This window comes from Podarcis cretensis, assembly GCF_951804945.1.
Source record: "Podarcis cretensis genome assembly, chromosome: 13".
Taxonomy (NCBI): Eukaryota; Metazoa; Chordata; class Lepidosauria; order Squamata; family Lacertidae; genus Podarcis; species Podarcis cretensis.
In genome coordinates this window covers 46,266,648-46,288,556 of record NC_137182.1, presented here as the reverse complement: position 1 = coordinate 46,288,556, position 21,909 = coordinate 46,266,648, and the positions used below count along the sequence as shown (strand labels likewise).

The 21,909-nt window shown below is 49.2% G+C and overlaps 2 protein-coding genes across 3 annotated transcripts in view; one reads left to right on the top strand and one right to left on the bottom strand.

Annotated features, from left to right (window-relative positions):
• Positions 1 to 21,909, top strand: part of ARHGEF15 (Rho guanine nucleotide exchange factor 15) — a 60,845-nt gene that overhangs the window by 38,702 nt on the left and 234 nt on the right. For both annotated transcript variants that reach the window (XM_079951546.1, XM_079951545.1), the window contains exons 3-16: positions 66 to 917; positions 1,667 to 1,727; positions 2,781 to 2,836; positions 3,961 to 4,193; positions 5,329 to 5,489; positions 6,784 to 6,936; positions 8,482 to 8,611; positions 9,294 to 9,368; positions 10,245 to 10,337; positions 12,581 to 12,735; positions 13,910 to 14,074; positions 14,361 to 14,446; positions 15,651 to 15,755; positions 16,393 to 17,232. In XM_079951546.1, coding sequence (XP_079807672.1) covers positions 66 to 917; positions 1,667 to 1,727; positions 2,781 to 2,836; positions 3,961 to 4,193; positions 5,329 to 5,489; positions 6,784 to 6,936; positions 8,482 to 8,611; positions 9,294 to 9,368; positions 10,245 to 10,337; positions 12,581 to 12,735; positions 13,910 to 14,074; positions 14,361 to 14,446; positions 15,651 to 15,755; positions 16,393 to 16,580 — 2,513 coding nt within the window. In that variant the 3' untranslated portion in view covers positions 16,581 to 17,232. The remainder of the gene's footprint in view (positions 1 to 65; positions 918 to 1,666; positions 1,728 to 2,780; positions 2,837 to 3,960; positions 4,194 to 5,328; positions 5,490 to 6,783; positions 6,937 to 8,481; positions 8,612 to 9,293; positions 9,369 to 10,244; positions 10,338 to 12,580; positions 12,736 to 13,909; positions 14,075 to 14,360; positions 14,447 to 15,650; positions 15,756 to 16,392; positions 17,233 to 21,909) is intronic.
• Positions 19,978 to 21,909, bottom strand: part of PLOD3 (procollagen-lysine,2-oxoglutarate 5-dioxygenase 3) — a 34,723-nt gene continuing 32,791 nt past the window's right edge. The window contains exon 19 of the mRNA XM_079951565.1: positions 19,978 to 21,847. Coding sequence (XP_079807691.1) covers positions 21,692 to 21,847 — 156 coding nt within the window. The 3' untranslated portion in view covers positions 19,978 to 21,691. The remainder of the gene's footprint in view (positions 21,848 to 21,909) is intronic.

Sequence of the window (21,909 nt, the reverse complement as noted above, 5' to 3'; positions counted from 1 at the left end):
CACCTTGATCTCCCATTCTTCTCTGGCGGGGACTTTATCTTCTTTTGCTTCTCTCTTTCCCACAGATCCCAGTGAGGATCCCCAGCAGCCCGTGTCGCATGTGGTGGAGCAGAACGGCGTCGAGTCACCAGCTACCTGCCCCTCAGGCTGCCCCTGCATCTGCCATCAGCAGCGGCCAGGCATGGTCTTGGCCTGGGTTCCGGCACATTCCCAGCAGGCCGACTGTGAGGACGGGCCCGCCTCAGACCTCTCGTCCTCTGCGGATGAGGGAGGGCCTGTCTTCCAACACCTCTTGGTGCTCAATGCCCCAGCTGCACCCAGCCCCCCAGCCTGCAGTGGGCGGCCCCCTAAATCCCGCCGTTCTCCCCGCAGCAAGAAGCCCCCTGACCCACCTCCCTCGGCCAACGGGCACCCCGAAGGCGGTGTGGTCTTGACGGGGTACCGATCCACCGCCGAGCCTCTTCCGCTGCGCTGCCCGCCCTTGATGCCCAAGCCCCCCCGGCGCAGCAAAGTGGGTTCCCTTGCCTCTTTGGACGGCGAGGCCTTGCCCCCCGCCATCCCACCCAAGGCCCCCACAAAACCGCCCCGCAACTCCTTAGTTCCTTTAGCCTACTCTCGCCGGAGTTCCCTGCAGTACCCGCTGGAGATGAACCAAGCTCAAGGCGACACCTGCCTCCTCTCTGCGGTGGAAGGGCTCCTCATGCCTCCCCCCTCAATGCCCCCGCCGCCGCCACCCATCTCCCAGGCGCAGGCCCCCCTTCCCCTCCCGCACAACCAGCCCCCCCTGCCCCCTTCCTGCCAGTTGCCCACAACCATGACTCCCCCTCCGCCCTCCCAGCCGCCCCCGCCATTGCCTCAAGGCCTGCCTCCTCCTCCAACCCAGCCACCACCACCCTTGGGTGAAGGACCGTGTCAAGGTAACGACAGCACCCTGCGAGTGAAAGACATAATTGGGAGAGGGGGGCGGCCTGGGAAGGATAAGAAGAGTGGAGTTAAGAGATTTGCTAGGCTAAGATATATTCAGTATATTCCATGCCTCCTGAAAAGGCAATTGGCCAGCAAGGAAAATAATAAAAGACTAAAATTACCCAGAATATCGTAATTTTCCATGTATAAGACGATGCTTTTTGCTAAAAAAAATTAGGCAAAAATTGGGTGTCGTTTTATACACGGATAGTGAATGCAGAGGGGGGACGTGCGATTAATGGCAGCAGCAAGCAGGAGATTGGCAGTGGCGATTGGGTGGGTGATTGGTGGCTGCGGAGGGGCCTGCTGGCGATTGGCTGCAGCAATTGGGCAGGTGATTGGTGGCTGTGGCAAGTGGGCGGGTGGGCTGTTGGCGGTGAGCAGGCAAACAATTGGCAGCTGTGGTGAGGTGTGCAATCGGCAGTGGCTGTGACAAGGGGTCAGCAGTGGCGGGCAGGCGAGTGAGTGATTGGTGAAAGTGACCTCCCCCCCCCCCAAGCTAAACAACTTAATTTCTTAATTTTGGGTTAAAAAAATAGGGGTTGTCTTATACATGTTGGTGTCTTATAGATGGAAAAGTATGGTAGTTACCTAAAATAAAATAAAAACGAGTGAGAGCAATACCCTGCTCCCCACACATAGCTTTATCTCTGCTCCTTTTCCAATCTCAACTAACTCTGCAAAATTTCTCTCTCACCAGATGGCTGTGAAAATGAATGTCCGACTCCCGGAGACTCTGACGTGGAGACCCCAAATGACGGGTGCGTTGGTGTTCTTCCGTGTGCCCGCAAATTCCTGAATGAAAGATGTCCATGGGTATTTCTGTGCAAGGAGGATGCTGAGCTTGATCGGGGGATGTTGTGATGGGCTTGCCCAGATTTCTGGGTGATTCACAGTGGATATAGGAACATAGGAAGTGAGTTGCTAATATTTGAGTCAGCTTGCCCCACTTTGGACAAACCACTGCCTTCTGGAGTGGAGATTGAACCTCGAGAGAGTTGTAACCTAAGCAAAGTGAAGTGTGCACTGTTATCACTGCAGAACTGGTTGGATCACTCTAGGTTTCTGGGGCGTAGCCCAGCTTTCGGGAGGGTAGAGGGTCTGTTTACATCAACCAGAGTATGGGGTTGGGATACCTTCTTCTGCAAATTTTGTCTGTTGAAGCAGGAGGCTGGACTTAAAAGTGCCATAAACACACAGAGAGAGATTGTCATGCATTCTGCTTGTATGATCACTTGCTGACCTTGCCTGTCCAGAGAATCTCTGAAGTGCCTAAACTTCTACCAGCTCCATTCTGCCATTGGTCCATCTAGCTCAATATAATCCACACTGGCTGGCAGCATCTCTCTTGGGGTTTCAGACATGGGACGTTCCTAGTCCTAAACGGAGATGTTGGGTATTGAACCAAGGACTTTCTGGATGCAAAGCAGATGCTCATCCACTGAGCTACGATGCTTGCCCAATATAGTCAATTGTTTTGGACTCACCATTTTTTAGCAGTTGCAAGAACAAGAAGGTTCCTTCCATCTTGTTGAAATGAAGACTGCTTGGGGGAAACCTGGACTGACATACGTGTGTATAAGAACTCTTCGTTCTGGGATTGAAAACTAATTCCCAGGCTGAGAATGTGCTCAGAAGCACTCAGTGGGTTGTTTCCAAGTGTATTCCTTTTGCATCTGGTGATTTATTTATTTTTTAAGTGGATCTTACAAGCCTGCAGTCTGACTGCTCCATCATCCTCGGTTCAACCAGGAAGGCATCATCTCTTAAGATAATTTACCAATCAGTTTCTTTCTGCTTCTCCTTCCTTGCAGACACTGCTCGGTGCTATCCCCAAAGGGCCCTGACTGGGGACTTTACCTACAGGATGGTAAGTGGGAAATTGGTGCAGGACAAGGGTTGAGCATGGATCAGGCCAAACGCCCATTGAGTACAGCATCCTGTTCTCACAGTGGCTAACTAGGTGCCCATTGTGGGAAGTCAGCAAGCAGGACCAGCACTCTCCTTACTTGTGATTCTCAACAACTGGTATTTAGAGACATAAGGTCTCTGAAAGTGGAGGTAGAACATAACTGGCATGGCTATTATCCTCCTCCACTCCTCTCTTTAAAAGCTTTCCAAGTTGGCCATCACTACATCTTATTTATTTATTTCATAGATTTCTATGCTGCCTAATACAGCAACAGTGCTTTGGAGCAAATTCCAGAGTTTAACCATGCGCAGTGTGAAGAAGTTCCTCCTTTTGTCTGTCACAAATCTCCTGACGCTTAGCTTCCATTCGATTGCTTCTGGTTTTAGGAAATTCTCTGGGGGTTTATTTAGTCCTGCCTTGTGGAACAACAACAACAACAAAAAATAATAGAAATAATAACACAGTGGTACCTCGGGTTAAGTACTTAATTCGTTCTGGAGGTCCGTTCTTAACCTGAAACTGTTCTTAACCTGAAGCACCACTTTAGCTAATGGGGCCTCCCGCTGCTGCCGTGCCGCCGGAACACGATTTCTGTTCTCATCCTGAAGCAAAGTTCTTAACCCGAGGTACTATTTCTGGGTTAGCGGAGTCTGTAACCTGAAGCGTATGTAACCTGAAGCGTATGTAACCTGAAGCGTATATAACCTGAGGTGGTACTATAATAGTAGTAATAATAATAATAATAATAATAATAATAATAATAATAATAATGCATTATTTATACCCTGCCCATCTGGCTGAGTTTCCCCAGCCACTCTGGGCAGCTCCCAATCGAGTGTTAAAAACAATACAGCGTTAAATATTAAAAACTTCCCTAAACAGGGCTGTCTTCAGATGTCTTTTAAAAATAGGATAGCTGCTTATTTCCTTGACATCTGATGGAATGATGCCTAGTAACACAAATCAACTACCAATGCACTATTATTTGATGCCATACAGAATACATCTGCAAAAAAAACACATCAGTCTGGAGGGGCTACGTGTCTCTTTTTGAAACCCTTTTCCATCTCTTCCCTCCTCAGAGCCCCTGTACCAGACGTATCGCCAGGCTGTCATCTCCAAGGAGATCAAGCGGCAAACAGTCCCCCGCAACAGCAGCTTCAGCAGCTCTGACTATGGGGGCCCTTCCCCTGGCGAAGGGCCCGCGGGGCCTCGGGGCCCCATCCCGCAAAGCACGCTTTGGCAGGAGCTGCCCGCTGTGCGAGAGAGCGGCCTTCTGGGAAATATCAGCCCTGAAGAGAGGAAGATGCAGGAGGTGAGATGGCTGTTGTCTCGGGCAGAGTGATCTCCTGCCGTTCTGCCATTATGAGATCCTGTCATTGGAGATGGGCAGAGACTGAATCTGGGACCTTGTGCGTAGTCGGAGCGTGTCCTCTACCGCTGAGCCACAGCCTCAGACTGAATGGAAGTGGCCGAATGAAGAACTTTTTTGAGCCCAGAACACTTTGAGAACCAAAGAATTGTAGCATTGGAAGAGACACATTAGTGTCAAGCAAACGGGTTGATGGGCTCATCTTAAAACAGCCCACTAAGCTATTTGTTTGGTTTTTTCAATGGGCTCATTTGATAATTTGAGGGAATTTGGGATTTATTTGGCAGCTGATTGTGCACAACTTTCAAAAGGGTGGCTCCTCTTTCACAAATTGCATGTGTTTGTTTTGTGTGTTTTAATCGCTCATTCTAAATTTTAGGAAGCAGAACACTTTCAGATGAGATTGTTGGGTGCTGATCAGTGTTTGAAAATCATGAATTGATTTTACCCCGGGGCAAACAAAATCCATACTTTACTTATACAAGTTAATCGGGTTCTCAACTAGGCCATCATGGGAGATGTGGTAGATAGGTTTGCTTTTCCTGGCATGCCACTTTTTATGGTTCTTAGTAATTAATTAGATAAATAAATAGAATAGGTAGGATTAGCTGTGTTCTGTCACATCACACACACGGGCCTGGTTTGCACATCATGCTATTCCAAACCAGAGAAGAGTTTGCATCCAATCTGGTCCTACCTGATCATTCTGAAGCTGCGCTATTGCTGAACTAACGAAGAGCTCGGGTTTGTGTGTTGTCCATGCCTGGTTCATGGCTTAGCCCTTTCCAGACTTAACCATGAGCTGCAGCCAAGGTTTGCTGTATGATTTACAGCTTGTGATTTGTCCAGGAGAGCGACACTCCGGCCAAATAATTGCCTAGCTCAGCATGACACAGTAGCAAAATAGCCAGGAAAGAGTTGAAGCGGCCACGATCTCCCATTCTGCAGCCTGCACGTTCGTGCTAACCATGGTTTGGCGAAGTGTGACAGGCGAAGCAAACCATGGTTGTGATGAGTCCTCTCCATCTCCTCCCACTGATCCTCCTTTCCATGGTTCTTTCCTCTTTGCCATGTCCAGAGCCTTTTTGAGGTGGTGACCTCCGAGGCGTCCTACCTGCGCTCCCTGTTGCTGCTGATCGAGCACTTTATGGAATCGCGGGACCTGACAGCCACCATCCTTCTGCGCGAGCACCGCACCCTCTTTTCCAACATCCGCAAAGTCAAGGAGGTCAGCGAAAGGTCAGCTCCGCCTCTTCCTCTTCCCTTCTTCTGTCCCCTTTCCCTATATCGCCATGTTTCACCCCTCCCATTGCAAGAATCTACTGACAATGTTTCAGAAAGGAGGGGGCAGATTTTGCTCATCGCTTCTTCCACTCCAGCCTGTGGGAGTCTGAGTGTTATCTGTATATAGATAAGGTGACTGCTCAAGCAGCTGTAACACTCATGCAGTCCAGCGTCTCCCATTAGTCTTTAGTTTATGCAGTAGCTGTAGAGAAGAAAAGAAGTTATACTTCAGAGCTGTCGTTCGTGTGGTTCATGCTTCTGTCCTCCGCTGACTTTTGGAACTGAGTTTGGTGCTCACAGCTCTAAGTTGTGAGTCCACAGCACTTAGACCTGCTCCCTGCAGTGGAAGGTCTCTGGGAGTGCTTTCCCAGCTCGCCTGGCCCAGTTGGGGCTGAAGAGGTTGAGCCCAGTCGTTGGCACTGGCTCAAAGGCGAAGCTGACAATGGGGCTATCAGGAAAAGTAAAGGAAACTGATCTATGATTATGCAGGAAAATAAGAGCCTGCCTTTTATCGAGTCTGGGGACATTTGCAACCCTGAGTCTGAACGTGGGACCTTCTGTATGGAAAGCATGTACTCTGCCACTGACCTCCAGCCATAGCTGTCAAGTGTCCCTTATTTGAAGGGACAGTCTCTTATTCCAGTGCCATGTCCCACTGCTGTCCCTTATTGATGGATGTCCCTTAAATGATGTCCCTTAAATTTCAAAGGAAGCAGCTCCTCTCCCTCCCTCCCTTGCCAGCCAGGTAGGAGGGAGGCTCCAACTGTGTTGCTTGGCTGTGTTGCTCACCCAACAAGAAGTCTAAGAACGACTGCGGGGGTGGAGCTTGCATGCCTTGTGTGTGGCTAGTTAATGCAAGCTGAGGAGGTTTTTGAATGCTGGACGCCATTTTGTTGCACGTGCTGCTGCAAACTTTGCAGTGCAAAGCCAGGCCTGGAAGCCATCTTAAGTTGAGGCTGCATAGGCCTTGTGGTGCATGTGATTCAGATTCTATTCAGTTGAACCTCTGGCTACAAAGTTGGTTGGACAGTGTTCTCGAAGCTACCAGCATGAGACTGCAGGAAGATAGGAAGACTGGAGTGCCTGGAACAGGTGAGGCTGCAGGTCCCTTATTTTCAAGGCTGCTGGTCCCTTATTTTCAAATCTGTAAGTTGACAGCTATGCCTCCAGCCCCTTCCCCACTTCTTGTGAATGTCCCAGGTATATATATGTGTGGCTATTCATGATGCCAGTCCTTCCCCTTTGGCAGATTTCTTCATGATCTTGAAGGACGCCTGGCCGAGAGCCTGCAGATCTCAGACGTCTGTGACATAGTGGAGACACACGCACAGCAAAACTTCTCGGTCTACATTGACTATGTGCGCAACCAGCTGTACCAAGAGAAGACCTACAGCAGCCTCATGTGAGTGGCAGAAAGAGAGAAGGAAGCAAAAGGAGTTCTGTTGGGAGACTCTTGATAGTTTCAAAGGCCTCTCGATGGGAATAGGGAGCCGCTAGCCAAAGAATCTCTTTCTTTCTTTTGCGGTTGGTCTAGCAATGTTGGATTGTGTCTTTGTTTTTTATCTAGCGCATTTAAAAACCATGCTGTTTGGGCTGAAAGGTATTCCAGAGTGGCTTTAGAAAAAGAAAAACAGCATTAAGATGGTCCCTGCCCTCTCAGGCTTAAAATCTAGAAGAGACCACATGAAAGGGAAAAGGGGAGAGGAGGGAGGAGGACGAAAACAAGCTCAGGCACCAGTTCTTAAAGTTACCCTTCTAATATTGACCAGCTGGGACGGAGACAGTTCAGGTAGCCCTGTGGAATGGCTGCCTGCGAAGTGACGGTTGAGGCAAGGTCAGAAGTGGAGGCACTGAAACAGCCCTTCTTCTTCTTTTGCTCTGCAGCCTGATGGAATAGCTGCTTGCTTGTGTGCTCATAAGAAGCTGCATTATACGGAGCCAGACCTTCGGTCCATTGAGCTCAGTATTGGCTACCAATTTTTCTATGTTTTGAATGGTTCTTATTTTTATTGGGAAGGTGCCTTGAGTCCTGTGTCAGGTAGAAAGGCAGGGAATTAATAATAATAATAATAATAATAATAATAATAATAATAATAATAATAATAATAAAGATATTAATATTAAAGTAAAGGTAAAGGTACCCCTGCCCGTACGGGCCAGTCTTGACAGACTCTGGGGTTGTGCGCCCATCTCACTTAAGAGGCCAGGGGCCAGCGCTGTCCGGAGACACTTCCGGGTCACGTGGCCAGCGTGACATCGCTGCTCTGGCCAGAGCCAGAGCCAGAGCCGCACACGGAAACGCCGTTTACCTTCCCGCTGGTAAGCGGTCCCTATTTATCTACTTGCACCCGGAGGTGCTTTCGAACTGCTAGGTTGGCAGGCGCTGGGACCGAGCAGCGGGAGCGCACCCCGCCGCAGGGATTCGAACCGCCGACCTTTCGATCGGCAAGCCCTAGGCGCTGAGGCTTTAACCCACAGCGCCACAGATATTAATCTATATCTAGTCTATTATTAATAGATATTAATAATAGATATTATTTATATTATTGTTGTTGTTGTTATTATTATTATTATTATTATTATTATTATTATTATTACACTGATAGGCCGGGGCTCCCCAGTTCAACAACATCTGGAGGGCTAGCCCTGGTTTAGGGCTTTAAAGGTTCTGGAAATGAACCAGCATAGCCGGTACAGAATAGCTTTCATATGCTCCCATCGCTTGCCCCTCTCAAGTAACGAGGCAGCTGTGTTTTCTACCAGAGGAAGCTTCTGAACCACCTTGAAAGGCAGCCCCACGTAGAATGTGCTGCTGTAGTCTAGTCTGCGTGTAACCTGGGCATGTATAACTATGGCAAGTTCCATCCTCCCCTCTCTAGGTGGCGCTGCAGCAGGAAGACATAGCCCTCTTTCCTGATCCAATCCTGCCTCCTCTCTTCCTTCTCAGGGAGAAGAACCCCCAGTTTGCCATTGTCGTCACCCGGCTCCAGGAGCTCCCCCAATGCCAGCGGCTCCCCTTCATGTCCTTCCTGCTGCTTCCTTTCCAGAGGATCACCCGGATCAAGATGCTCATAGAGGTGGGGGCTCTGAAGACATTCATAGAACCATAGAATCATAGAGCTGGAAGCATCTGCCAACCATTATCTATCTTTCCCTGCAACGTGTAGCTGTAGCGGGAGAGCGTTGAGAGTTTTCTAAGGCACACTCAGTGCAAGTCTTCAGCGAGGTCCAGCAGAAGTGCTGTTGGCACCTTGGGCAATTGGGAGATGCTCTCCCAGAATCCTCTGCAAATCTCAGAGGTTATGTGGCAGATGTGTCAATGTGGGAGGGGGTTAAAGGGACCCCTGACCATTAGGTCCAGTCGTGGCCGACTCTGGGGTTGCGGCGCTCATCTCACTTTACTGGCCGAGGGAGCCGGCATACAGCCGGTCATGTGGCAAGCATGACTAAGCCGCTTCTGGCACACCAGAGCAGCGCACAGAAACACCATTTACCTTCCTGCCAGAATGGTACCTATTTATCTACTTGCACTTTGACATGCTTTCAAACTGCTAGGTGGGCAGGAGCTGGGACTGAGCAACGGGAGCTCACCCTGTCGCTGGGATTCGAACCACCGACCTTCCGATCGGCAAGCCCTAGGCGCTCTGGTTTAACCCACAACGCCACCCGTTCGTCCAATTGCTTAAGAGCAGAGGGTGCACCTGAAACCCATCTTCCAGCCCCATTTCCTCCCCCTCTAACTTTACTTGTTTCTCCTAGAATATCCTGCGTCGGACAGAAGAAGGCTCATTGCGAGAGCAGAACGCCATGAAAGCTTTGTCCTCGGTTTCCAAGGTGAGGATGACACTGATTATGTGAACTTACGTAGCCATCTCAGACCGAGTCAAACCCGTTAGCCTGCTATTCTCATTGGCAGCAGCTCTGCAGGGTCTTTTCCAGCGCTGCTACCAAATATCATTTCAAACCAGAGATGCCCTCGGTTGACCTTGGAATCTTTGCCACCCAAAGCACCGGATGTGCTATTGAGCCCATAGCCTTGTTTGTACTACACTGCTTAATCCTGCTCCTTCCTAATAGTCAGGTGCTAAATGCCAATGGCTATGTAGCCAGAATGGGGCCGAGGATGACGCAAGAGGGATGTTTCAGACTAGTTGGGGTGAAATCCCAAGTTTCGCAGAAGTACAAAAAAAAAACAAAAGGAAGAAAAATGAACCCAAATTTACCCTGATGAGGACTGAGTGTGTTTACTAGCCAAGAAGAATGGAATGGAATGGAGTACAGTGGTACCTCAGGTTAAGTACTTAATTCGTTCCGGAGGTCCGTACTTAACCTGAAACTGTTCTTAACCTGAAGCACCACTTTAGCTAATGGAGCCTCTCGCTGCTGTTGCTGCGCCACTGGAGCACGATTTCTGTTCTCATCCTGAAGCAAAGTTCTTAACCCGAGGTACTATTTCTGGGTTAGCGGAGTCTGTAACCTGAAACGTATGTAACCCGAGGTACCACTGTACTCTGGAAAGGGTGTGGTTGGCTGGAGTGCTGCACACTGCTGCATTTTGTTGCAGATATTTGCATGTTTGTATATATTTAATACTGCCTGTTTCCTAACCATTCCCTTCCCTTTGCGGTAGATTAGCAGCCTCTCGATGACCACAAGTAACCTGACTCTTTCCTCTCTCTCCTTTTCCCATTCCCTCCATCTCTGACCAAGATAATAGAAGAATGTAACTCTGAGGTGGGCCGCATGCGTCACATGGAGGAGCTCATCCACATCGCCAGCAAGATCGAGTTTGACAAGCTTAAGGTCAGGAAGTCTTCAGCTCTCTGCCTTGCTTTTGGGCTCACTCCAAATGGCTCTTCCCTGATGCTCTCTGCCTGCCTAAATTGCAGAATGAAAACGTTGCTGCGCCTCTTCCTCTTTGCGACTTGTGCTAAGCAGCGTAACAGAGCGCGTTACATTATTTTTCTCTGCTTGGTTCCAAATATCTTCCTCTCCTTTACAACTGTGCCTTGCCCAACCCTCGGGAATAATAAGTCATTTGATCACCTTCCCTGGAATCGGTGAGCTAACCGTGTGATTGGAGCGTTGACGTTCTGTGAATTTAGGGCTCAAACCCTCACTCGGCCTTGAAGCGCATTGGCCGATCTTAGGGTCCCTCAGCCTAGCCTACCTCACAGGGTTGTTGTGAAAATAACATTGCCTAACTGCCGCCACCTTCAGCTCCTTGGAAGAAGAGCAGCACGTAAATGTAGTAATAATTGCAAAATTCATGCTATTAATAGACACTTAATTAATTACTTGAGCTAATTAATTAATTAGTTAATTGAGTTGTCTTGCTGGTCAGCACCACCCCTGTTGGAGGCAGTGTTCTTCTGAATTCCAGTTGCAGAAACCGTAGGCGGGGAGAATGCTGTTGTGCTCAGGTTCTGCTACTGAATGGGCTTCTCATTGTGAGCATCTGGTTGGCCAAAATGAGAACAGGATGCTGGACTAGATGGGCCATTGGCCTGACCCAGGAGGGATCTCTGTATTGTTCTTAATAGACCAGTTTAACATTGCCGGTTGACCACCAACTCTTTGTCAAATACGCCCAGAAACTTGGATGTCAGGGATGCTCGAGAAATTAGCCCGCTGGCCTTACTTACTCACTTAGAACAACCACCCTTAAAAAATAAAAATAAAAAAGCGAGGCTTTGCCATTTCTTCTCTTTCTTTCTGTTTTTAATTTTGATGTTTTTAAAATTTGCGACTCAAGGCTGACCCGCTTGTTCCAGGATAAAAGCCAAAGAAAGCCCAGAGCTGTTAGTTAATCGCTCGCAGTTCTAGAAAGCTTACCGTACTTTTCCGTCTATAAGACGCCCCCATGTATGGGACACTCCCTATTTTGGGGGACTCAAATTTAAGAAAATGGGGGGGGGGAGATGGCAGAGGATTGCCCAGGGTTGTTGAGGTTTTTTTGGGGGGTTGCCAAAAATCGCTCACCCATACACATCACTAAATCTGCCTCCCGTTTGTCACATTGCCTGCATAAGTTGCCAATCGACCACCCAACTACATACAGGAGCGTCAGCCAATCAACACTACCCAGTGTGGCATAGCGGTGAGAGCTAGTGTGGTGTAGTTGTTAAGAGCGGTAGACTCGTAATCTGGTGAACCGGATTTGCTTCCCCATGCCTCCACATGCAGCTGCTGGGTGACCGTGGGCTAGTCACACTTCTTTGAAGTCTCTCAGCCCCACTCACCTCACAGAGTGTTTGTTGTGGGGGATGAAGGGAAAGGAGAATGTTAGCTGCTTTGAGACTCCTTCGGGTAGTGATAAAGCGGGATATCAAATCCAAACTCTTCTTCTTCTTCTACCCATTGACGCAGCAGTCAATAACATGCCCAATAGCCGCTGACTGCCTCGGAAGCAACCAATCAAATGTCCACCCTATGCACTGCCCATGTATAAGACGACCCCCACTTTTTAGCATGATTTTTAAAGAAAAAACCATAGTCCTATACACGGAAAAGTACGGTACGTCCCATTGCTTAGAGGAAAGAAAAAGTTAATTTCATTGTTTCACAATAGCAGTTGTCTTTTAAAAAAATTATAATTAGTGTAAGTGTAAAACCTGTAAATAATTAAAGCACCTTTGTGTTTGATCGGATGAATTTAATGCTGTCTAAAAAACATTTGACCTGACACTTGAACACCCCCACCCCCACACCCACGCACATGTCAAATGCTCAGCAGAAAGTACCGTATTTTTTGCTCTATAAGACTCACTTTTTCCCTCCTAAAAAGTAAGGGGAAATGTGTGTGCGTCTTATGGAGTGAATGCAGGCTGTGCAGTTATCATAGAAGCCAGAACAGCAAGAGGGATTGCTGCTTTCACTGTCCATCGATCCCTCTTGTTGTTCTGACTTCTGAGATTCAGAATATTTTTTTTCTTGTTTTCCTCCTCCAAAAACTAGGTGCATCTTATAGAGCAAAAAATACAGTAATCCAAGTTGGTGGCCTGTTTTGGGGGCTTCAATTCTGCTTTGATTTCTCTTTGATCCAGGCAGTTCCCATCATCTCCCAGAGCCGACAGCTGCTGAAACAGGGCGAGCTGTTGGAGGTGGTTCACCGGGGCACCATTTTTGGCACCAAGCCCAAACTGGTCCCCATTTACTTGTACCTCTTCAACGACCTGCTGCTCATCACCCAGCGGAAGAGGTGAGCTGAAAAACAGGGAGCAGCCTTACAGTGCAGTCCACCAGAGTCTTGGCCCATCTCCCTTGGTATTATGTGCAGGGGCTCTCCAGAGTTTCAGACAGGAGACTTATTCCCAGCCCTACCTGAAGATGCTGGGGATTAAGCCCTGGGGTCTTCTGCGTGCAAGTCAGATGCTCTCACCTACGACTCTTGGCTTGTATGGGGTTCAGTCCCATAATCTTGGTGGTATCAGCACCAGGTTGAGCTAACACGCTGGATTTTTTTCTCCTTGGCAAGGAGTGGTTGAGTAGGTTTGTGTGCTTGGCCCCCAGACAAAGGAAAGGGCATGCAAATTTTGGACAGGGTCAATATAGGGAAGGGAAGGGATCTTAAGAAGTGACTCATGGGGCAGAGAAGCAGAATCGGGTAGCTGAAAGCCTGCTGCCTGTGATGCATTTATACTAATTTTAAGTCTCAGTCAGTTGCCCGCTTTCCAAGCCTGTTGCTTTATTCTGAAGGACTAGAACCTTTAAAAATAATAAGTTCGGTTTACAGACGGAATCCGTTCCAGAAGTCCGTTCTTAAACCGAAACTGTTCTTAAACTGAGGCGCGCTTTCCCTAATGAGGTGCCCTTCCACCATTCGGCTTCTGTTCTTAAACCAAGGTAAAGTTCGCAAACCGGGACATTACTTCCAGTTTTGCAGAGTTCGTAAGCCAAATCGTTCATAAACAGGACTGTTCTTAAACCGAGGTACCACTGTGAAGTCAAACCTCGGTTCCTGAATGCCGAAAACCCAGAAGTAAATGTTACGGTTTTTGAATGATTTTCGGAAGCCGAATGTGCTAAGCGGCTTCCGTTTTGAAGTTTCCCTATTGTATTGAGGTTTCTGCTTTCAGTTTTCAGTTGTCGAACGCTTCAGAAGTCAAACGGTCTTCCGGAATGGATTACATTTGACAACCGAGGTTTGACTGTAATAATAATAATAAAGAGTGGAGATTGCCCAAGTGTTGGCTGCTTGTGGGGTGTGAACATGGCAAAGCACACACCAGTCTATTTATTCCACTTTGCTGAAGGAACAGAAGCCATTTTTCAAGATGATGTTTTCTGTAAAGAAAGAGGGCTTATATGTGCACATTGCGGCTTAGCAGTCCCTCTGCTATAGGTTTTCTCCTCTGCTTCACCCTCTCCTGCAGTTCAGAGCGCTTTGTGGTGCTGGATTATGCCCACCGCTCTCTCGTCCAGGCCCAGGGCTGCTGCGAATCCTCCACAAGCCACAGCGCAGAGAACAGCTTCTACCTGACGCTGCTGGAGAACCATCAAGGACGGAGCAGTGACCGGCTCTGCCGTGCCCCAACACAGTGAGTGGCAGAGATCAGGCTGGGCGTGGGATTAGGGAAGAAAATGACAACTAGCTAAAGTCCTGGTTCGCACATAATGCAAACCTATGGTTGATTCAACCGTGTTTTCTTACACCATGGCTTTGTGTTGCGTGCAAACTCTGCCCAGGGGCTTCCCTGTGGTTCTGATGCATCAATTCACTTTCCCAAAAAAAACATTCTTGCAGGACCGCAATTGCATCACCTCTTCCAGAACCAGCCCACCATGGCGAAATATGCTTTTCATGGATTTGTCATTTGGTTTCAGGTCAGATATGCACCGCTGGATGGGTGCTTTTCCTCGCCATGAATCCCAGTCGGTTGGCAAACAGGAAACCATCTATGAGGACTGGGGTGAGACACATTGGTTTCATGTACACACTGCCTAAAATCCGCTCTTGTCATTACTACCAGCAGAATTTATTTGCTTTCTTGTTACATTTAGATCCCACCTTTCTTCCAAGGTACCTCAAAGGAGTGGGTGTGTCCCCCACCCCCACTCCAAATTTTATCCTCCTGACAACCCTGTGAGATAGGTTAGGCTTAGAGAAGGTGTCTGGCCTAGTATCACCCACCTGAGCTTCACTGCCATGCAAGAATTTGAACGGGTCTCCCAGGTCTTGGTCTGAGGCTGTGTACACACTATGCCTCTGGAGTCCATTCAAAGCCCATTCATTCCCTCAAAGAATTCTGGGCGTCGTAGTATGTTAAGATTTGCTGGGGACTGTAACTCTGTGAGGGGTAAACTACAGGGCCCAGAATTCTTTGAGGGGAAAGAGTGTTCCTTGAATGTGCTTGAAGGGTATGTAGTGTGTATATAGCCCGACGCGCTAACTGCTTCAGAGGTGGGATTTGAATCAGGATGGTGGTGCTGGGAGGGGGATGGTGGTCAGCCCCCATGTACACTGATTTTCTTGGATTTGTTTATAAAAATACTTGTATACCACAATTTCATTTTTTAAAAAATACCAAGTCGGTTTACAGCAATTATACACAGCATACATAACGAAAACCACATCGAGATTTAAAATTATAGATCAGCAGCTAACTGTGACAAGAAATGTTTTTCTTCATGGTCTGTGTAAGCCTCACAATTGTAAGCTGCACAAGCTCACCAGTGTAAAATGACGCCCTCACCTTAAAGCTGCGGTTCCCTTCAATTACTGGTAACTAGTAAGTTATTTTTTGAGGGCAAGACCCTCTTCCCCTTCCTGGCCATGAACCATAATCCCCAGATTCCCAGTGTTCATTTTTTGGTTTTTAAATACAAAAAAGAGAGCAAGTTTCTAGCGTTTGTAGAACCTGCAATACAAGGCAAAATGTACCATTCTCATTGTTTTTCGTGAGGAACAGGTCTGTGTCCAACATACTCTCAGTGTTTAATTTGCCTCCCCCTGGAACTATTTTTGTGGATGTGTGTGTTCCTTCCTCCATGACTGTGTGTCCAGTTACAGGAAGATCATTTTCACCTATCTGTAAACCTCCCTGTACCCTATGTCAATGCCTCTTTTTCATTCATTCTTTCTTTCACCCTCCCTCCTTCCCTCTTTCCTCACAGACTGCCCTCAGGTGCAGTGCATTGAGACCTACTCTGCTGCCCAGGCCGACGAACTGAGCCTAGAGCCTACAGACATTGTCAATGTGCTACGCAAAACCAACGAGGGTATGTGTGTGTTTAATATCGAAATGCGCGTACGTTTAATAGCGACCTGTGTGGAGTTATCGAATCACTCTGTAAAAGTGTCACTTATCCCAGATAGATAAAGGGGAGGGGGGAGACATTCATCACCTAAGGTATGCCATGTTTAAACATGGAGGTAGTTAAAACTATGGAATTTGCACCCAGAGGCAACATATGGTTCTGAATCCCAGTTCCTGGAAACCGCAGGTGAGGAGAGTGTGGCTGCGCTCAGATCCATCTTCTGGCCTTCTCACCAGGGCATCTGAGAGAACAAGATGTTGGACAATATGGGCCATTGGGCTAGTCCATCAAAACTCTTCTTAAGTTCTTACAAGGCGGTGTTTTTTGAAGTTGAGGCCTGTAGCTACCGAAAGAACGGTCCTCCTTCAGTTTTTGACACACACACACTCCCTGCAATCTAGGGCCCACACACTTTACTGATATGCTGCATTCTGACCCTACCCTTCCTGCAAAGCAGGAGGGCTGCTCTGGAAGCTTCTGGAAGCTTCAAACCGAACTCCCAAGAGAACCCCCCCCCAGTGGCTTTGAAGGCGAGGAAAGGGGCGGACAGGAAGTGAGAGGCTGACGGGTCTCCTTCCCTTTTCCGTCCCTCTTGTAGGCTGGTATGAGGGCGTCCGCCTGACCGACGGCAAGAAGGGCTGGTTCCCCTCGCGCTACGTGCAGGAGATCACGAACGAGCACGTGCGGCGGCGCAACCTCCGCGAGCGCTACCGCGTCCTGCAGGCCGCCCGCCAACTCCAGCTGACGCGCACCAGCCACACGAAGAGCAAGTACAGTTCGGCCTGAGGCGGCGGGCACAGAGCCACGGAACGAGGATGTTTATCCCAATACTGGGCTCAGACTAAGAGCAACGTCAGCTCTGCTCAGGGCAGGAGAAGCACTGCCACAAAGGGGGGCACCAAAGATGGCAGCAGTAGGTAGCGCTAGAGGGGAGGAAGACCAATATATAGCACAAGCCCACAATGCTTCTCGCTGGACATAGACTGTAATGCCACAAGCGGGCCACCAGAGGCATCAGAGGCACACCACCCAACCTGCCTGCTTTGCCTGCTGTTTGCCAGAAGAGGGCGGTGTTGCCAGCATCTTCAGCTTCATTGCACTGTTAACAGAGCCACTTACAGTTGGCTCGACTACAAACTCGTCCGAACTCTTCAGCACTTGTCCTGCTTGGTGGGGGAGCTCAATGCCCAGGGCGATGACAGCCAACTTCCTCAGCCAGAGGGAGGGTGCGGTGGGTGGGCCGCCTCCAGCAATGCTGCAGGGGGAAAAGCCAGATCGCCCCACCCACGTCTGCGGCATCATTGCCAGCCTGATGCATTGAGGTAGATGATTCAGGGGCACCCGCAATGACAAACTTTGTCAGCGCAGGGGTTATTCTTTCCTGTCTGCGCGGGTGGCGCTGTGGTCTAAATAACAGAGCCTAGGGCTTGCCAATCAGGTCGGTGGTTCGAATCCCCACGATGGAGTGAGCTCCCATTGCTCGGTTCCAGCTCCTGCCAAACTAGCAGTTCGAAAGCATGTCAAAGTACAAGTAGATAAGTAGGTACTGCTCCGGCGGGAAGGTAAACAGTGTTTCCGTGTGCTGCTCTGGTTCGCCAGAAGCTGCTTAGTCATGCTGGCCACATGACCCGGAAGCTGTACGCCGGCTCCCTCGGCCAGTAAAGCGAGATGAGCGGCGCAACCCCAGAGTCATCCGCGACTGGACCTAACAGGCAGGGGTCCCTTTACCTTTACCTCCTGCGCTCAGAGGGTTGAATTTATGTGCTTGCAAAGACCGGGTTCCTTTTTCACATGGAGAGGAGCAGCTAGTTGGAGCCTCCCTTTGCCAACGCCTGTTAACAATGCAGGAGGTGGGCACTCCATTTGAAAGCAGGGTTGCAAGTGTAGTCCACCCCCTTCCCAGAACTGGATGCTTGAACACAGCACCTTCTTTGCCAGTAAGCTGGAGCAGGATTTGCACACAGCCCCCATCCTCCTCTGGATACAGAGGGTCAATTCCACGTGTGGGTAAACCGACCCAGAACCTGCCCCAAGGCCTCGTGGGCCTGATGCTGCTTCCCACACCCTAACCCTGGCTCTTGAGGGTGCCCTAACTGCGGGGTTGGCTGTGCCTTTTCCTACCAGGCCACATTAGGAACCTGGGATTTACCTTTTGCAAAAGTGGGGAATCCCTTCCTCTTGGTGCCATCGATCTCTGCTAATATTGCAGAGACTCTCCCTGCTGTTCTTCGCCTCAGGGCCCTCACTCTACCTCAGCGGCTATGCTCCTTGCCAACTAGCGCCCCCGCTTCTCCTTTAGCCATGCAGGGGGTTGGGGCCTCCTGGCTCTGCCCACTTTTCAGGACTTGGCTGCTCATTTCTTCTCCTCTGGCGCTGGCGTCTGATCTGCTTGCCCCCCCCTGCCTCCAAATGCATTCCCCTACCGCCAATGTTGCAAGCCTGCCAGAGTTTCCTCGGCTTTTCTTGCATCTTCTTCCCTGCTTCCACCCTGGAAACGTGGCCACGGACCTGCTTCTATTTATTATATATGACAGCCTCTTAACTCCTATATCCTACAGGAGATTTCTGCACCCCCACCAGCTCTGGTAGCATCAAGGAGGTGCGGACAAAAAAGATGTTTAACTTATTCTGTACCATATTTGCCTGCACTGTTGTCTTTTTGTTTTTGTTTTGTGTTTTTCTATCGGAATTGCTTTTTTTAAAAAATGAAGATGATGGAAGAATATTGTGGCAATGGGCTTTTTCTCTGCCTCCTCTGGTGTTTGCAGATACTTTTAAAATACTGGTGACATTTCTTTTTCCAACGTCCACAAGGGGAGATGAGAACACTGTCTTAGCCAGCCCTGAAGTATTCACTACTGTACCAGTGGCTCTTCTGACCCTTAGGCTTGCTGTTTCCTACATTTAAAGATTCTTCTGAGCTCAATCCCCCTCTTTCTAGACAAATGGGGGGGAGGACCTGCTATTTCGGATCCACTAGTCTGGAAAAGGACAAGGCTCAATCAGCCTGTCCCGAGAGAGGGGGCCATTCTGCTATGTCAGCATTGGGTGCTAGTGGATTTTTCAGCCCCTCCAGGTGCAGAAACACAGCATCAGGAGCAGTTGCTTTCAATGGGAGGTTGGCAAGTGTGTCTCTGTGCGAGTTGCTGGACTGGTCTCCTTCTAGCTGGAACAGGCATCCAGATGAGGAAAGCCTATTCTGCTAGAGCAATCTGCTTTTGGTAACCTGCTGCCTGCCAGACGTCTTGGACTGCAATGCCCATCAGCCCCAGCCAACACATTATTAAAGTGGGTAAGGCTGATGAGAGCTGTCATCCAGGGGGCAGGGAAAGAGGCTGTCAGCGGCTATTGTGCATGTTATCGGGTGCTGCGTCAATGGGTAGAAGAAGAAGAAGAGTTTGGATTTGATATCCCGCTTTATCACTACCCGAAGGAGTCTCAAAGCGGCTAACATTCTCCTTTCTCTTCCTCCCCCACAACAAACACTCTGTGAGGTGAGTGGGCTGAGAGACTTCAAAGAAGTGTGACTAGCCCAAGGTCACCCAGCAGCTGCATGTGGAGGAGAGGGAATCGAACCCGGTTCCCCAGATTACGAGTCCACCGCTCTTAACCACTACACCACACTGGCTCATACATTCCTTTGCCGGGGTGTGTGTGTGTATGGAACATAAATGTTGCTGTTTTAATGCAGGCTTAGTTTCCAAACATACTCCCACATCTTCCAGCCAAGAAGAGGCATTGTCAGAGTTCCGGCCAGGCAAAAACATTCAGGGCAAAGCAGGACAAGTGAGGAGCGTGCAGTCTGGGGACTGTTCCAGGGGCCAATTAAGAGATGCCTGGAGGGCCACATTGGTCCCTCCCGCTCCTGTTGTAGTCCAGAAATATCTGTAGGGCACCCCTAGTGAATCCAGTTCGCAGACACTTTTGAAAGCAAGCCGGTGAGGAGGAAGGGTGTGCCTCTGGTTATAATTTGGAGCGGACATTTTCAGCTTCTATAGACCAGCAGTTGGACTCAACAGAAAGCTGCCTCAGATCTTCACAAGGAAATGGTTCCTTAGGCCCCAACACTCAAGAGTGTCTTTCTCACACATTTGACTGAGAAATCTCAGGCCAAAGTGCTTCCCTTAAAGCAAGGGATCGCCTCTCCCCTCCGGCATCCCTGAGAGCTGTGGACAGAAAAGAGTCCAGTATAAAAGGTAGATTTATTTGGTGTTCTGTGGAACAGCCACGCCAATAACTTAATGCACGCTTTGTACAGGAAGCAGCCGACGCATGTCCACCCTACCAGCCAGGCTAGGCTGAGGGCCAAAAAGAAAAGCCCACAGGATTATGGGAGATTACGCAAGGCCCCTGTCTCAGAAGTGCCAGCCAGGCCTTTTCCGCCTCACCCCGGGGGAGGGGAGCTCCTGGCTTAGGCATGCTGACAAATGGGAAAAAAAATCCTCCCTCCCACCCCCAAACCAACCACGTTTTCCACATACTGCTAAAAAGACATTAGTCACACTTTGCAGATGCCCCGAGAGCGGTGCGTGTGTGTGTCTGAGTAGGTGCTGCCTTGATCACAGTGTTTAAAATACTTTAAAAAATCAAGCATAAAAGGGACCCCTGCTGCAGCATAAGGCAAGCTCTCCCTGTTGCTGTTCCACCTCGAGGTTAGGCCACTTCCACACCAAACATTTACAGCACTCTTATACCACTTTTTTAAACCATGGCTCCCCCTCACAAAAGAAACCTAGGAACTATAGTTTGTTAAGGGTGCTGAGAGTTGTTGGGAGACACACACGCAGAGCCCCGATTTCCGGAGTTCACTAGGATGAGGGACTGATTGTTAAACTACCCTGGGAACTAGCTGTATGCAGGGAGGAAGACCACACCATATATTTAAAGCACAAGGGCTTCCACCAATGAATCATGGGAACTGTAGTTTGCCTCCAGAGCTACAATTCCCAGCACCCTCAGCAAACTACAGCTCCCAGGATTCTTTGGGGGAGCATGACTTTTCAAGTGCTATAACCAGCTTTAAATGTATAATATAGGTAAACTTGAAATGTATAGACAAGCCCCTTTTCCCTTCTGTGGGAATTAATAGGTGACCTCTCATTAACTTCTCCCTTAATACTGATTTTACCCTGTGCCTATAGGAAGAGAGATTTTTCTCTTCATCTTCCCCCTGCCTCTTTTTTTTAAAAGAATGGTGCAATGAAACGAAGAAACACCTTCCACTTAGATCCTCAACCGCATGCGGCTGGGAATTATAGATGAAAAACACTCTGCAGTTGCTCAGAGGCATTCTTTCACAAAATGCAGCTTTGGTGTAACAAAGACACTCCTAAGCTCATACAAAAGGTGGTCGGAGGGGAAGAGTGAAGACCCTGGGGCAAAAACAGAACAGCAGCGGTAGTCCATATATTTGTAGGAAAACCCCCAGAGGTGCCTTGATTTGAGGAAGGGACTAAAAAATGTTTAGAGAATGATTGTGCTACTGCTAAAACAACGGTATCTGCAGCTGGCTGGGCCCCGCTGAGAGAAGGAGGCACTGAAAACACATCCTGAACGGGCGACATTTTGTTAGAGACAGGCACCAACAGCCTGTCATCTTCAACCCACATATTATGGGGCTGGGGGGGGGGGAGGTTGGTGGAACGCCACAAGGCAGCAGTGGCTGCTCCCAGCACTAGTAGTGACCCAAAGTTCATTGCCAGGCAAGGACTGTATCCATCAGCACTGGACGTAGAGTTATTTGTTTCCCTCCATTTTCGAAGGCACCAAGGAAGGCAGCAGCCGAGCCGGAGAGGAAGGACCCGCCTGCGTCTGCCCCCCCCACAAGTCTCTTCCTGCCAGTGTGTTGACCGCCGCGGCCCACTCACTGCCCCAGGACCAGGGGGGTGGAGCTGGTGTTAGGGGTCCACAAACGAGACCATGATGTAGCGGGTCCCACGGGTGGTGGGCAGTCCTTCGTGGTAGTGTGTGAGGCGTCCAGGATGCAACAAGGTCCATCCCTTGCGGGGGGATTCCACTTTGCAGTTGTAGCGGATAAATCGGCAGCCGCCTCCCTTCAGGAGGGTGGGGAGAGGAGAAAGAGAGAGAGAAAATACGTCACAATTTTTGTGTTTTG